Source organism: Oncorhynchus gorbuscha, linkage group LG18 (genome assembly GCF_021184085.1).
Source record: "Oncorhynchus gorbuscha isolate QuinsamMale2020 ecotype Even-year linkage group LG18, OgorEven_v1.0, whole genome shotgun sequence".
Classification (NCBI taxonomy): domain Eukaryota; kingdom Metazoa; phylum Chordata; class Actinopteri; order Salmoniformes; family Salmonidae; genus Oncorhynchus; species Oncorhynchus gorbuscha.
Genome location: NC_060190.1, coordinates 70,465,687 through 70,482,135, shown reverse-complemented (window position 1 = coordinate 70,482,135; position 16,449 = coordinate 70,465,687). Strand labels below are relative to the sequence as shown.

At 41.8% G+C, this 16,449-nt stretch overlaps 1 protein-coding gene across 4 annotated transcripts in view; it reads right to left on the bottom strand.

Moving 5' to 3' along the window:
• LOC124003001 (rho guanine nucleotide exchange factor 3-like) overlaps positions 1-16,449 on the bottom strand; it is a 137,967-nt gene that overhangs the window by 32,649 nt on the left and 88,869 nt on the right. Inside the window, exon 1 of one of the 4 annotated variants that reach the window (XM_046310892.1) lies at positions 4,746-5,187. The exons of the other annotated variants lie outside the window; for them this stretch is intronic. Within the exon in view, the coding sequence (XP_046166848.1) occupies positions 4,746-4,853 (108 nt within the window). The 5' untranslated portion in view covers positions 4,854-5,187. Of the gene's footprint in view, positions 1-4,745; positions 5,188-16,449 lie in introns of those variants that run through there. 4 annotated transcript variants of the gene reach the window in all.

Sequence of the window (16,449 nt, the reverse complement as noted above, 5' to 3'; positions counted from 1 at the left end):
TTACAGTAAAGCATCCTCACCTACTGAGCACCGACGACCCCGGACCTACATGGACTTTGAAAAGTAGTTGAAAATTTGGTCGGTCCGCCTTGGCCGAAACAAATCTCAACCAATCATAGACGTCTATGTTTCAAAGGTTTGGACAGCACAGTGCAGTAGAGCACAGTAGCGTACACAATTGTACAGTAAAGAAAAGCATCAGTACAGTATATTCATTCCATACTGATGCATTTCTGTATAGTACAAATCAGGGACCCATTCTGCTAATTCTGTTAGCGGATGTAAATCCACTTCACCTACTGTAGTTCAATAACCAAAATAAAATGCTTTCAAACTCAAGGTGTGATGTCAACGCTGACACCCCATTCTTTCTGCCTGCAGACATCTTTCAATCTTCATTCGGTCAGATAAAAAAACGGAGAGAGATTTTACCGTTACCAAACATACCAAACATTTAATCTGCACAGTTCTTCCAGTAAAAGTTTTTATTTTTTATATGTAAATTATTCAAAGTAGTACTTGTGCATAGATTTGTATGGTTTGTTAAACCTTGAAATAAATGTTTTTTGTTTGGCATACATTTTAAAGTGAAAAAATCTGAATCAAAGAGTAATTCAGGTTACTGTGGAATTGCCCTTTCATATCTGAGCATGGCAGCCCCCACCTCCACCCTGCCACCCCACCTCACCTCCACCCTGCCACCCCACCCTACCTCATCTCCACCCTGCCACCCCATCTCACCTCCACCCTGCCACCCCACCCCACCTCACCTCCACCCTGCCACCCCACCTCACCTCCACCCTGCCACCCCACCTCACCTCCACCCTGCCAACCCACCCCACCTCACCTCCACACTGCCACCCCACCCCACCTCACCTCCACCCTGCCACCCCACCCCACCTCACCTCCACCCTGCCACCCCACCCCACCCCACCTCACCTCCACCCTGCCAACCCACCCCACCTCACCTCCACACTGCCATCCCACCCCACCTCACCTCCACCCTGCCACCCCACCCCACCTCACCTCCACCCTGCCAACCCACCCCACCTCACCTCCACCCTGCCAACCCACCCCACCCCCTCCACCCTCCACCCCACCCCACCCCATCCACCTCCACCCTGCCACCCCACCCCACCTCACCTCCACCCTGCCACCCCACCCCACCTCACCTCCACCCTGCCATAGAATGAACATGGGTTGTTGTTTTATCTGGGGCGGCTGTTAGCCTAGTGGTTAAGAGTGTTGGGACAATAACTGAAAGGTTTCTGGTTTGAATCCATGAGCTGACTAGGGGAAAAAGCTGTTGATTGTGCCCTTGAGCAAGGCACTTAAACCTATTTGCTCTGGATAAGAGCATTTGCTAAATGACTGAAATGTAAAATTTGTTATTAAGTAACTAAGAACAAATGCTCAACGTAAAGTATCGAAATTTACATTTACATTTAAGTAATTTAGCAGACGCTCTTATCCAGAGAGAAATAAATGGGACTTCTCTTGCAATTTCCAGGTTGGTCAGAAATCCTGTATGTTACATTCAGAATCCTGTTATGACAACCATGAATAAAAGAGTTACAGTATGTAACATTTTTCAAGATGAAAGAGTACTACCATACTCAGGGTCAGCTAGAGACGTTGCCAGGAAGTGTAAGTACCGGTGGGTCAATAAATAATATTCCCATGGTCCAGAGAGTGACTTAGAAGGCAGCGAGAGAGAAACAGATGTGTTGAAAGTAATGGTTTTAGAAGATTTAGGTTGGTAACAACAACATGGAAGAACAGGACTGCAGGCAACTGATCCTACAGAGGAAAAAGGCTGTGAGGCTGGGAGGGGACGAGAGCAGCAAGGTGAGGTGATGACTTTCTGGGAAAGCTATATAAGAGCTGATCTGTGTGTGTGTTAATGAATGATCAGCTTAATGATCCATTGTAATTATTCGCCTACCTCCTCATGCCTTTTGCACACATTGTATATAGACTCCACTTTTTTTTTCTTCCCATTGTGTTATTGGCTTGTTAATTGTTTACTCCATGTGTAACTCTGTGTTGTCTGTTCACACTGCTATGCTTTATCTTGGCCAGGTCGCAGTTGCAAATGAGAACTTGTTCTTAACTAGCATACCTGGTTAAATAAAGGTGAAATTTAAAAAAAAAACATTGAAAAAATAAAAAGCTACCCGGGACAGATGGCTTGTCGTCCACATTCAACTCTCTTCTCTCCTCTCTTTCCTCACAGTCTTGTCTTTATTTCTTGTGCTTTTTCCCCTCCCTCCCTCCCTCCCTCCCTCCCTCCCTCCCTCCCTCCCTCCCTCCCTCCCTCCCTCCCTCCCTCCCTCTTCCCAGAACCTTCAGAGTCTGACCAGACACTGTGTGACTCCCATGTCAGAGGCTGCTGACACAGGGCTCCACAGTAGCTTAGCTGTACTTCTGAGCTTCCTGTTAGAATGAGCAATAGGAACACTCATGTTGTGTGGTGGGGGGTCTCAGTCCCTGTCCCTGCCCCCGACCCAACATTGCCACAGGGGTGTTCTCTCTACTGTTATAAAGGCCAGGGTATTAGTAGTCCTTCCGTGAAAACATGACTATTCCTTACTACAGTATTGACCAGATAGGAGTCTTGACTTTTCAAAGACAAAGACTTGGGGGCAGACAACTTGAATTAGTACTGTATCGTCATGCTGCATTGACTCACGGTATCAGAGTCAGTCCATCTTTTATACAGGAAGGCACTTAACCCTAATTGCTCCAGTAAGACGCTCTGGATAAATGACTGTTCAATGACTCAAATGTCAAATGAAACAAACACTTCAGTCAAAGTTTGATATGGCCAGAAATGGCAGCATTCACCATCATAATAACAAAAGTAGTCATTCAGAATCTGCAGTGTAAAAGTGGAATGAGCACATTATGTTCTCTCATAGTACCTGGATTAACGCACCAGACAGAATATACTTTTTCATTCCCAACTGAATTATTGTATATTATTTGTATTTGGTCCTGGTAGCTAGAATAGAATAGAATAGCTAGAATAGAATAGCTAGAATAGAATATAATAGCTAGAATAGAATAGAATAGAATAGCTAGAATAGAATAGCTAGAATAGAATATAATAGCTAGAATAGAATAGAATAGAATAGCTAGAATAGAATATAATAGAATAGCTAGAATAGCTAGAATAGAATAGCTAGAATAGAATAGAATAGAATAGAATAGAATAGAATAGCTAGAATAGCTAGAATAGAATAGCTAGAATAGAATATAATAGAATAGATAGAATAGAATAGAATAGAATAGCTAGAATAGCTAGAATAGAATAGCATAGAATAGAATAGCTAGAATAGCTAGAATAGAATAGCTAGAATATAATAGCTAGAATAGAATATAATAGAATAGGTAGAATAGCTAGAGTAGAATAGCTAGAATAGAATAGCTAGAATAGAATAGAATAGAATAGCTAGAATAGAATAGCTAGAATAGAATAGCTAGAAAAGAATAGAATAGCTAGAATAGAATAGCTAGAATAGAATAGAATAGCAGCGTAATCTGGTTTAGAGCACTCACTTCAGTCCTATCCCAATAAATCATTCATCCAAACAGCTGTATTCATGAGATGTTGGCTACTGTCCAATGACATGTCGCTGTGAGACCCATTTACCTCCACACAGCGAGCAAGATCAAACATCTTCCCGGTCACTCTACCATCAATCAGCTGTGAATTGTGAATGTCTAAGCTCTCCAGTTCAACGTCACAACACCTCTATGCTGCTTCTCTTATGTTCTCTGGTGCAACAACAAACCTCCGGCCATAGATGAGAAAGAAACCATTTATTCAAGTCTACGACCGTCATCTTGTAACAGATCCCGTGCTGTGTGTGTGATATTTTAAAGGGTGCCGCTCCGTTCTCTTCTCCTGCCCACAAGGGTAGTTTGTACTGTATATCTGTGAAAAAAGCTGAGCACAGCTTTTGACTGACTTATCTGTGACAGAACAGCTAAAGAGACTTGAATAAAAGGCCACCGTGTTCCCCAGTATGAAACGCTGAATGTACAAAACATTATAAATGAAATAACTATGTAAAATTGGCTGGTTAAGATGAGAAGTTAAAATGAAGAGACAGAACACACCACAGCACAGCAGAGCAGAACAAACATCAGCTGTGCAATGCCTGAGACTTCTGCTCTGATGTGAATGTTTGAACCCTGGTCTTCTACTTGTCGTGACTGTGTTAACCTGCTGAGCTAAAGTCTAGAGTAGACATTAGACAACCGGTCTCAGGCAAAGGTTTTAATCAAGACTCATTTAACTTCCTCAAACTACTTTTGGGTAAACATTTACATAATAGGACCTCATCAATGCATTTATATACAAAATAATACTCCATACTTCAAAAGCAAAAATAACACTACCAGCAATGGGATTCACATGAAATATAGTTGTGCAATCATCAGTACAAATGTGGCATTAAATGTCCTCAAATACTTCAGCCGATACTATTTTGTCAACATTCCATAATAATATATGCATTCCATCCAAAGTGACTACATTCAACTTTTGCAACATTGTTTTATTAAATATCCACAACAACCCAGTCTACACATCATTCACTGTCAGTGTTGCCTCTACTTAGTGCATGCATGCCGAATTTATTTAGAGAGAAAAAAATTCGCGGTGTGCAAACTGCAATAAATTAATGCAATTTATGAGAGTTATATAGCATATTAGACTCCCTACATTATCTACATACCTCCACTTCTTTAGCCGGATGGATGTTGCTGCTGACTGTCTGCACCTCCGGAGAGCAGTCCGCCCTCTTCACGACGAGGTAATACTGGTAATCCTTGGCCACCACCATGCTGTCACTTTCCCCGGCCAGAGATCTTGTGAATGCGGCAGGGTAGTCACAGACACGGTCTCGTCTTCCAGCAGCTACTGTGCTCGCCAGGGCTGCTCGAAGTCAACTTCCACTAATGTAAAGTCGAACAGCTCTTCCTGCCAACTCATCCCCGGCGCGTCGTGTCCGTCTACTCTGCTGCTGTGAAAACCGCGACTGCCAGTAGCGAGAGCCTCTGTTTTGGTAGTCAATAAAAATGATCCTGCGGTGCGGTATCTCACGCGAAACGAAAGCGCTGCGCACTGGAGAGAAATAACCCCTTCACCACATTAACCACATTCGAGTTGCAGAATGTGTGCACGTTGTGCATTATTAGGGGCAGTTCGAAATGTAGGGGGGGGGGGATAAAATGCACCCCCATCCCCAGCATTAAACATATGACCATCCCCCTCAAAAGTAAAAAATGAATTGCACAACCTCCACCCTCATATAGAATTAACTCAAAATAATGTTTGAGACAACACATAACAAAAACTGTAGTGACCCTGTGTTTATAAGCGTGGATATTATCATATGACTACTTGGGCGCATATGTGGCCACATTATTATAGGAAGACTTGGGAGAATGATGATCCGCCACAGACAGTACATCTCAGAATCAGAACATAAAGTACAGCCAGACTGGTCTGCTTCTGTGTTTTTCTAGACCTTAGAAACTGTCGAGAGTATACCCACGACTGATCCAAGTGGACCCAAATGGAATGAAATATTCAAATCACAGGGCTTTTGTGCGGTTATTCAATTGATATTTTCAATGTAGTTTACAGCCTAGAGTAGAATTATACTCACTTGAAAAGAATGATGCAATTATTTATTGCATTGTGGTGTTGTAGGATAGTCTAGGTAGGATAAGGGTATTGCCCCTAAACATAATAAATAGGGGATATTTTTGAGCTGCGTGTCTCATGTCTTCACTGTTCTTTCATGAACAATGACACAGCTGGCCTCTGCTTATATTAAACATTGGTGCAGCTTTGAATGGTTTTATGTGTGGTATGATACTAGTTAGCCTATTGCCGATCTGGACAAACGATCCATCTAGCACTAAGAATGATGATTAGATGGCAGGATAGACAGTCATCCTTTATGGACCTGTGGTATAGTTAGTGCGCGGATAAGTGTAGCGCATAAGGGAAGTACCAAAACACATTCATATGGGGGAGGCACATGCACGGAGATCAGGACATCTGTCAAGGATGGAAGAAATTATATAGTAAAACATGCAAAAGTGCGAATGTAAACCAGGGGTAAAATGCACTACCTTCCACTGTGCCCCCCCAAAAACACACAACGCTGCCCAAAGCAAATAAAAACAAGTTTGATAACCTTCCCCTATTTTGGGAACCCCCTCACTCACCAACACAGTACATTTCAAACTGTCCCCTATTCTTCCTAAAGCACTGCAGGTCCTGTGATTGGCTCATTCAACTTTTATTTTTCTATTGGTACCATTTTAAATTTCAAGGTCACACGGACAAATACAGTGAAATTCCTTTCTTGGAAACTCAAAACTCAATAATGCAATAATCAATTTGAAACATATCCTCTGTTAGGACAGACTCTCACGCCATGCACACCATGTTTTAATCAACTCTGTGTGTTCTGTGCAGTATGGAAAAGCCATATTATTCTATTTAAAGTTCCTCAGAAAAAGCCTTGGAACATAAACCCTGAGTCCTAACTCTGACTGCTCCACCTGGGATGCATGCTGCGTTTTATGATTTGGTCAAATTATAGAAATAAAAACAGAGAAAGCATTGCCTTTCCTGCTGCTGATCTAGTGGCTACATGGATGGATGGAATGCTATTAATATTATATTAATAATCATTACTTAAAAAACCTGCTGAAAATCTGGTATTTCTATGTCAAACGGTTTAGTTATATTTCAGTCTTCTGTGATGTATATAAAGTGTAACATTGGGAAGCAAACTTAAAATTCACCTCTATATCTGACATGGTACAGGTGTCTTCTTGTTTTTACACCCATAACCATGTGTGTGAGGACATGGTACAGGTGTCTTCTTGTTTTTACACCCATAACCATGTGTGTGAGGTGTATACTTTTCTTTCAGAGTAGATTTGTTTAGGACTACCAAGAAACACTCTGTGTGACCCTGATTTAGCCCACTTCTGTAAAAGGTCCATTAAATCCCCAGCAGCTCCCTGTGCACAGTGCAGACTCCTGTTTCAGAAAGCAGAGGTGGGGCGCCTTGCATGTTGTGTTTTATGATTTGTTTAAGTAATGGTGATCCACAGCAGCGGTTCCCAAACCCAGTTTCAGACCAGCAGGAAATGGATCCCACTTTTAAGAGTCTTTGTTCTGGAGGGGTTGAGAAGTTCCTGGCTTTGTGTTTTCCTATAAGACCAGGGATGTGTGTAGGCTAGGGCCTAGGCCAGGGGGAGGAAAGTGTGTGTGTGTGTGTGTGTGTGTGTGTGTGTGTGTGTGTGTGTGTGTGTGTGTGTGTGTGTGTGTGTGTGTGTGTGTGTGTGTGTGTGTGTGTGTGTGTGTGTGGACCTGCCAAGCCCCTGTCAGTCCTCTCCCCTCACACTCGAGCCAAGCTACTGACTGGCTGTAAACAAACACTGGCTTTCACATTGTCACTCAGTGAAGTGTCACTCAAACCTAACGCCCCCCTGGCCCGCATATTTCAAAACACTGGAGGCCTTAGTTCCAGTTCCATCCACGGTGCCAACAATAGTACAATAGAAAATAGAGTTGGTCTATCCTGACCTGGCTGGGAACTGTATTATAGGTCCAACTAACTCACTGACCCCTGGATTATGTGTGGGTCCAACCTGTTTGTTCCAAGATATATTATAGTTTCCTGTTGTTCAGTAATAAATAAATAGGTCAATGGATATTACAGGTGTACGTTGACTGACATAAATACAAACAGGATATAGGTGATATATGAAAACTAAAACGGAGCCCAACTGAAAGGATACTACCATAATCAAACATGACTTTGTATGGTATATGGAAGTGTTCGGTTTGGCTTATGAATGTGTTATGATGTTCTTAGTCCATAAGAGAAATATAACCACCATTATTATTATGTAGATACTCTTCAAATAAAGTTTTACGGATACAACTAATATACTATCCATGTCATGCCAATGTATAGTGACCCAGTCGGATCTGCTGTTGTTCTATCTATTGGAAATCCACATGGGGACTTCTAATTAGTGTATTACTATGTTGATCATTTAAAAAAAACTTTTTAGTAATTTAGCAGACGCTCAATTTACACGAGCAATTAGGGTTAAGTGCCTTGCTCAAGGGCACGGCGACATGTTTTTCACCTAATCAGATCGGGGGTTTGAACCAGCAACCTTGTGGTTACTGGCCCAACCTCTTAACTGCAACCATCTGGCAGCAGTTGGCATCACTGTGAGCATGATGTTGAAGTAAACATCATGAATAAAATAGAATATAATTTTTTCTTGGCACCACAATACAGGATGAAAATTTTAAAAACTAGAGAGTAGAACTACATCTGCTGGTAATGTGCCATGTAACAATTTCCTCATATTTACAACAACTATTTTTATTCATTTGACCTTTATTTAACTCGGCAAGTCAGTTAAGAACTAATTCTTATTTTCAATGACCACCTAGGAACAGTGGGTTAACTGCCTGTTCAGGGGCAGAACAACAGAATTGTACCTTGTCAGCTCAGGGCTATGAACTTGCAACTTTCTGGTTACTAGGCCAACACTCTAACCACTAGGCTACCATGCCACCCCATGCATGTCAACTTCTCATCAATCTATTTTTGCGCTACTTTTTGTGTCATTTCTTGCTTATCCATTTTCTAATCTGTTGTGTGTTTTAAAATAAACGTATAGACGACGGCCCTATTCTGGTGCACACCCGGGTGGCAGGAAACTCTGCATCAACACCTAAAAATGACACCTCGCAATAGACTCACCACAGAATTACACCCTTTGTTCTGGTAAAGAAAGATGAGATGAGAGGAGAATGATGAGAGGACAGAAAGATAAACAGTGATGTTTTTTAAATGGGCTAGGGGGAAGGGGGGTTGTGTTTGTATGTGTGTGTGTGTGAGTGAGTGAGTGTGTTTGTGTGTCAGGGTTCAGATGTCAAGACTGCTACACGGGTCAACGACTCTGTAAAGTCAGAATAGAATCTATCCAGCTCTCAGTATCACGTGTGAACTTTCAACTTCAATATGGACAATCAACAAATCAGGTTAATACAGCAGATCAATAAATTACATCGAATAGATTTTTTGTGATTTTAATGTTTGTTGTTAGCATTCAGTTATGTGCGATATCTAAGAGACATAAGAGATATATTTTTGTTCCCACTCTTTTCAGGTCCCCCAGGCCCTACGCTGATACACATCTGCCCTCAGCTGATGTTCTTTAGCCCATTATTATGAAGAAAAGAACATGAATCTTACATAATTGTTGCATTTGTTTTATATACTTATTTAGTTTTATAAATCTGCAAACCAGATTTACCTTAAAAAGAGGGGAAATTCCATGTGCCTTAAAAAGAAGAGTGAATAACGGTAATGAATAACGGAGTGAATAGCGGTAATGAATAGCGGTAATGAATAGCGGTAATGAATAACGGTAATGAATAGCGGAGTGAATAGCAGTAATGAATAGCGGTAATGAATAGCGGTAATGAATAGCGGTAATGAATAGCGGAGTGAATAGCGGTAATGAATAGAGGTAATGAATAGCGGTAATGAATAGCGGTAATGAATAGCGGAGTGAATAGCGGTAATGAATAGCGGTAATGAATAACGGAGTGAATAGCAGTAATGAATAGCGGTAATGAATAGCGGAGTGAATAGCAGTAATGAATAGCGGTAATGAATAGCGGTAATGAATAGCGGTAATGAATAGCGGTAATGAATAGCGGAGTGAATAGCGGTAATGAATAGCGGTAATGAATAGCGGTAATGAATAGCGGAGTGAATAGTGGAGTGAATAGCGGAGTGAATAGCGGAGTGAATAGCGGAGTGAATAGCGGTAATGAATAGCGGTAATGAATAGCGGTAATGAATAGCGGTAATGAATAGCGGTAATGAATAGCGGTAATGAATAGCGGAGTGAATAGCGGTAATGAATAGCGGAGTGAATAGTGGTAATGAATAGCGGTAATGAATAGCGGTAATGAATAGCGGAGTGAATAGCGGAGTGAATAGCGGAGTGAATAGCGGAGTGAATAGCGGTAATGAATAGCGGTAATGAATAGCGGTAATGAATAGCAGTAATGAATAGCAGTAATGAATAGCAGTAATGAATAGCAGTAATGAATAGCAGTAATGAATAGCAGTAATGAATAGCGGTAATGAATAGCGGTAATGAATAGCAGTAATGAATAGCAGTAATGAATAGCAGTAATGAATAGCGGTAATGAATAGCAGTAATGAATAGCAGTAATGAATAGCAGTAATGAATAGCAGTAATGAATAGCAGTAATGAATAGCAGTAATGAATAGCAGTAATGAATAGCGGAATGAATAGCGGTAATGAATAGCGGTAATGAATAACGGAGTGAATAGCGGTAATGAATAGCGGTAATGAATAGCGGAGTGAATAGCGGTAATGAATAGCGGAGTGAATAGCGGTAATGAATAGCGGTAATGAATAGCGGAGTGAATAGCGGAGTGAATAGCGGAGTGAATAGCGGTAATGAATAACGGAGTGAATAGCGGTAATGAATAGCGGAGTGAATAGCGGTAATGAATAGCGGTAATGAATAACGGAGTGAATAGCAGTAATGAATAGCGGTAATGAATAGCAGTAATGAATAGCAGTAATGAATAGCGGAGTGAATAGCGGAGTGAATAGCGGTAATGAATAATGAATAGAGTGAATAGCGGTAATGAATAGCGGTAATGAATAGCAGTAATGAATAGCAGTAATGAATAGCGGTAATGAATAGCGGAGTGAATAGCAGAGTGAATAGCGGTAATGAATAACGGAGTGAATAGCGGTAATGAATAGCGGTAATGAATAGCGGAGTGAATAGCGGAGTGAATAGCGGTAATGAATAGCGGTAATGAATAGCGGTAATGAATAGCGGTAATGAATAGCGGAGTGAATAGCGGTAATGAATAGCAGAGTGAATAGCGGAGTGAATAGCGGAGTGAATAGCAGTAATGAATAGCGGTAATGAATAGCGGTAATGAATAGCGGAGTGAATAGCGGTAATGAATAACGGAGTGAATAGCAGTAATGAATAGCGGTAATGAATAGCGGTAATGAATAGCGGAGTGAATAACGGTAATGAATAGCGGAGTGAATAGCGGAGTGAATAGCGGAGTGAATAGCGGAGTGAATAGCGGTAATGAATAGCGGTAATGAATAGCGGAGTGAATAGCGGTAATGAATAGCGGTAATGAATAGCGGAGTGAATAGCGGTAATGAATAGCGGAGTGAATAGCGGTAATGAATAGCGGAATGAATAGCAGTAATGAATAGCGGAGTGAATAGCGGTAATGAATAGCGGAGTGAATAGCGGTAATGAATAACGGTAATGAATAGCGGTAATGAATAGCGGAGTGAATAGCGGTAATGAATAGCGGAGTGAATAGCAGTAATGAATAGCGGAGTGAATAGCGGTAATAATGAAATAGCGGTAATGAATAGCGGTGAATAGAATAATAGCGGAGTGAATAGCGGTAATGAATAGCGGAGTGAATAGCGGTAATGAATAGCGGAGTGAATAGCGGTAATGAATAGCGGAGTGAATAGCGGTAATGAATAGCGGTAATGAATAGCGGAGTGAATAGCGGTAATGAATAACGGTAATGAATAGCGGTAATGAATAGCGGAGTGAATAGCAGTAATGAATAGCGGTAATGAATAGCGGAGTGAATAGCGGTAATGAATAGCGGAGTGAATAGCGGTAATGAATAGCGGAGTGAATAGCGGTAATGAATAGCGGTAATGAATAGCGGTAATGAATAGCGGAGTGAATAGCAGTAATGAATAGCGGTAATGAATAGCGGTAATGAATAGCGGAGTGAATAGCGGTAATGAATAGCGGAGTGAATAGCGGTAATGAATAGCGGTAATGAATAGCGGAGTGAATAGCAGTAATGAATAGCGGTAATGAATAGCGGTAATGAATAGCGGAGTGAATAGCGGTAATGAATAGCGGAGTGAATAGCAGTAATGAATAGCGGTAATGAATAGCGGAGTGAATAGCGGAGTGAATAGCGGTAATGAATAGCGGTAATGAATAGCAGTAATGAATAGCGGTAATGAATAGCGGTAATGAATAGCGGTAGTGAATAGCGGTAATGAATAGCGGAGTGAATAGCGGTAATGAATAGCGGAGTGAATAGCGGTAATGAATAGCGGAGTGAATAGCGGAGTGAATAGCGGTAATGAATAGCGGAGTGAATAGCGGTAATGAATAGCGGAGTGAATAGCGGTAATGAATAGCGGTAATGAATAGCGGAGTGAATAGCGGTAATGAATAGCGGAGTGAATAGCGGTAATGAATAGCGGTAGTGAATAGCGGTAATGAATAGCGGAGTGAATAGCGGTAATGAATAGCGGTAATGAATAGCGGAGTGAATAGCGGTAATGAATAGCGGTAATGAATAGCAGTAATGAATAGCAGAGTGAATAGCAGTAATGAATAGCGGTAATGAATAGCGGTAATGAATAGCGGTAATGAATAGCGGTAATGAATAGCGGTAATGAATAGCGGAGTGAATAGCGGTAATGAATAGCGGAGTGAATAGCGGAGTGAATAGCGGTAATGAATAGCGGTAATGACGTATGATAATTGCAGTCAGTAGATTAAATAATACATGTTATCCAATAGCTTACCTTCGTCTGAATTAAGAAACATGAGTTACATATTTCAAGACTATTTTTAGCAAGTGATGTTTTTTTCCCTTTGTAGCCCTTTCCACTTACAGCCCCGTCATTCCGTATAAAATTAACAATTTTGTCATTGACAAGCCCCTAAATTGGAACGCAGTGGCTGTACAGTAACATGCTATACATGGGCGTCAGAGCTCAGGTTCTCCGCTTCACCCCCTAATTGGGATACTTTTGCACATTTGTTGTTGTCTGATTGAGGGAAATGCTGTAAGTCAAGAGGAGTCGATGTGTTCTGAAAGATGAGACATTGAGGATTATAATAAATAAATAACACCCATGAGTCCAAGTGTTTAAATTGTGCCGCAATAAGCAATAGCAATAAAGGTCTGGCAGCAGCAGTTGTGATGTGTGTGTAGCATGAATATATGTGTGTCTGTGTGGGTGTGTGTGTGGATGAGGGTATATCTGTGTGGGTGTGTGGGTGTGTGTGTAGCATGAATATATGTGTGTCTGTGTGGGTGTGTGTGTGGATGAGGGTATATCTGTGTGGGTGTGTGGGTGTGTGTGTAGCATGAATATATGTGTGTCTGTGTGGGTGTGTGTGTGGATGAGGGTATATCTGTGTGGGTGTGTGGGTGTGTGTGTAGCATGAATATATGTGTGTCTGTGTGGGTGTGTGTGTGTGGATGAGGGTATATCTGTGTGGGTGTGTGTAGCATGAATATATGTGTGTCTGTGTGGGTGTGTGTGTGTGGATTAGGGTATATCTGTGTGGGTGTGTGGGTGTGTGTGTAGCATGAATATATGTGTGTCTGTGTGGGTGTGTGTGTGGATGAGGGTATATCTGTGTGGGTGTGAGGGTGTGTGTGTAGCATGAATATATGTGTGTCTGTGTGGGTGTGTGTGTGGATGAGGGTATATCTGTGTGGGTGGGTGAGTGTGTAGTGAGTATATCTGTGTGGGTGGGTGAGTGAGTGAGTGAGTGAGTGAGTGAGTGAGTGAGTGAGTGCATGTGTGCTAAGGTGCTGAGAGTCAGTGTAGGTGGTCAGTCCAGTTCAAGTGTTCAGCAGTCTGATGGCTTGTAGATATAAACTGTCTCTGAGCCTGTTGGTATCAGACCTGCTGCTCAACGGTAAGGGAGTCATTTACAGTATCAACGTTTATGATCGTTGTGTTAGATCCACAGTTAAAAGATGGCTTGCCTTAAACCCTGGGTTGTCCTGAACACAATGAGCCTGTGTGGAATTGTGAAGAGAATTAGCTGTGGAAGACTCACTTAAATGCACTCATGACTCTGTTCTATGGGTAACAAAATGACAATCTGTTTGTCTGAAGTGACTTTTGAAAGCCTAACACTGTACGATCAGCACCGATAGCTAGGACCAGCACCTTTTAGTTGAAGGCTCTTTCCTTGAGTCATAAAAGTGCATTGAAATCACTTAGGAACTGTGCACATTTTGGAGAGGTGTGTGTGGCCACTTGGAGACACCAGTTAGACCTCTCACCCAAACCCATGTAATCATTTTCTTATCTTGTACCTACTCCAAAATGTGAATGAATATTCTTATTATGTTACTGAATGTATCTGGACTATTTTCAGACTTAGCTATTGACAAATGTTGTGAAAAGTTCAGAAATGTAAAATGCACATAAAATCAACAGTGTAATGTTTGGATTCAGTCCTGTGTCAGGTGACCTGTTGTGTCTCACCTTTGGTCTGATCATTTCCCCACAATCTCTAAAGTGTTTTCTTTCAATTATTACCATGGTCATATAGTATGTTTTATAGTTTTATAGTTCTTCTGTAAAAAACATTCACATTCAGTCCTATCCATATAGTTCAGTCAGTCAGACAGGCAGTCAGTCTTTCAGGCAGTCAGTCAGTAAGGCAGGGAGTCAGTCAGTCAGTCAGTCCTTTTCTGTCCTGTCTGTCAGATAGTGAGTCAGTCAGTCAGTGAGTCAGTCAGTCAGTCCTTTTCTGTCCTGTCAGTCAGATAGTGAGGCAGTGAGGCAGTGAGTCAGTCAGTCAGTCAGTCAGTCAGTCAGTCAGTCAGTCAGTCAGTTAGTAAGTCAGTCAGTCAGTCAGACAGTGAGTCAGTCAGTCAGTCAGTGAGTCACTCAGTGAGTCAGTCAGTCAGTCATTGAGTCAGTCAGTGAGTCAGTGAGTCAGTAAGTCAGTCAGTCAGTCACTGAGTCAGTCAGTCAGTCAGTCAGTCAGTCAGTCACCGAGTCAGTCAGTCAGTCAGTCAGTCAGTCAGTTAGTAAGTCAGACAGTGAGTCAGTCAGTCAGTCAGTGAGTCACTCAGTGAGTCAGTCAGTCAGTCATTGAGTCAGTCAGTGAGTCAGTGAGTCAGTAAGTCAGTCAGTCAGTCAGTCAGTCACTGAGTCAGTCAGTCACTGAGTCAGTCAGTTAGTCAGTCAGTTAGTCAGTCAGTCAGTGAGTCACTCAGTGAGTCAGTCAGTGAGTCAGTGAGTCAGTAAGTCAGTCAGTCACTGAGTCAGTCAGTCAGTCAGTCAGACAGTGAGTCAGTCAGTCAGTCAGTCAGTGAGTCACTCAGTGAGTCAGTCAGTCAGTCATTGAGTCAGTCAGTGAGTCAGTCAGTAAGTCAGTGAGTCAGTGAGTCAGTCAGTCAGTCAGTCAGTCAGTCAGTCAGTCAGTGAGTCAGTCAGTCAGTGAGTCAGTCAGTGAGTCAGTCAGTCAGTGAGTCACTCAGTGAGTCAGTCAGTCAGTCAGTGAGTCAGTAAGTCAGTCAGTCAGTCAGTGAGTCAGTGAGTCAGTCAGTGAGTCAGTCAGTCAGTCAGTCAGTGACTCCGTCAGTCAGTGAGTCAGTGAGTCAGTGAGTGAGTCAGTCAGTCAGTCAGTCACTGAGTCAGTCAGTGAGTCAGTCAGTCAGCCAGTCAGTCAGTCACTGAGTCCGTCAGTCAGTGAGTCCGTCAGTAAGTCAGTGAGTCAGTCAGTGAGTCAGTCAGTCAGTGAGTCAGTCAGTCAGTGAGTCAGTCATGGCGTTCATGATAACCTTCCACCCACTAGAGAGTTACAATTGATGATCAAATCCTCTCCTCTGGCAGTTCTGTAGGTCCATATCAGTCAGAGCAGCTTGTGTTACCTCTTCACACCCCTTCACACCCCTGTACAAAAACATGCCTTCTGCCCCTGAGGTATTCATCTGGAAGTGACATTAAATGAGGGAACATAAGCATGCTTCTTCACTTTGATACATTTTTTTAAATTGAAAGTATTGGAAACCAGATAGATGTAATTTCTAACCTGTCCAACCCAATATTCTATTATTATTAGTGATGGGGGAAAAAATCGCCACAATAACATATCACAATATTATTTTGGACTCCAAGTATTTTGTTGTTTTTCTAGCTAGCATTAGCTAACGTTAGTTGGCTGTACCTGCACCAAAATGTTGGTATTTTTAGCTTGTTCTCCATCTTCTTTTTAAATAGTGAGCCAACGTGTTTTCAACACTTTTATTTCCATGCCGTGTCTCCCTGCAGCAGACATTTAGTGAGAAAAATGTTTGGAACATCTAATTGCAATAAAATTGATGTATCGAATCGCAATAAGTCGCTCTGGATAAGAGCGTCTGCTAAATGACTTAAATGTAAATGTAAATGTAATACATATAGAATCGTAAGAATAGCAATACATATTGTATCGGCACCTAAGTATCGTGATAATATCATATTGTCAGGTTCCTGGCAATTCACAGCCCTATTTTC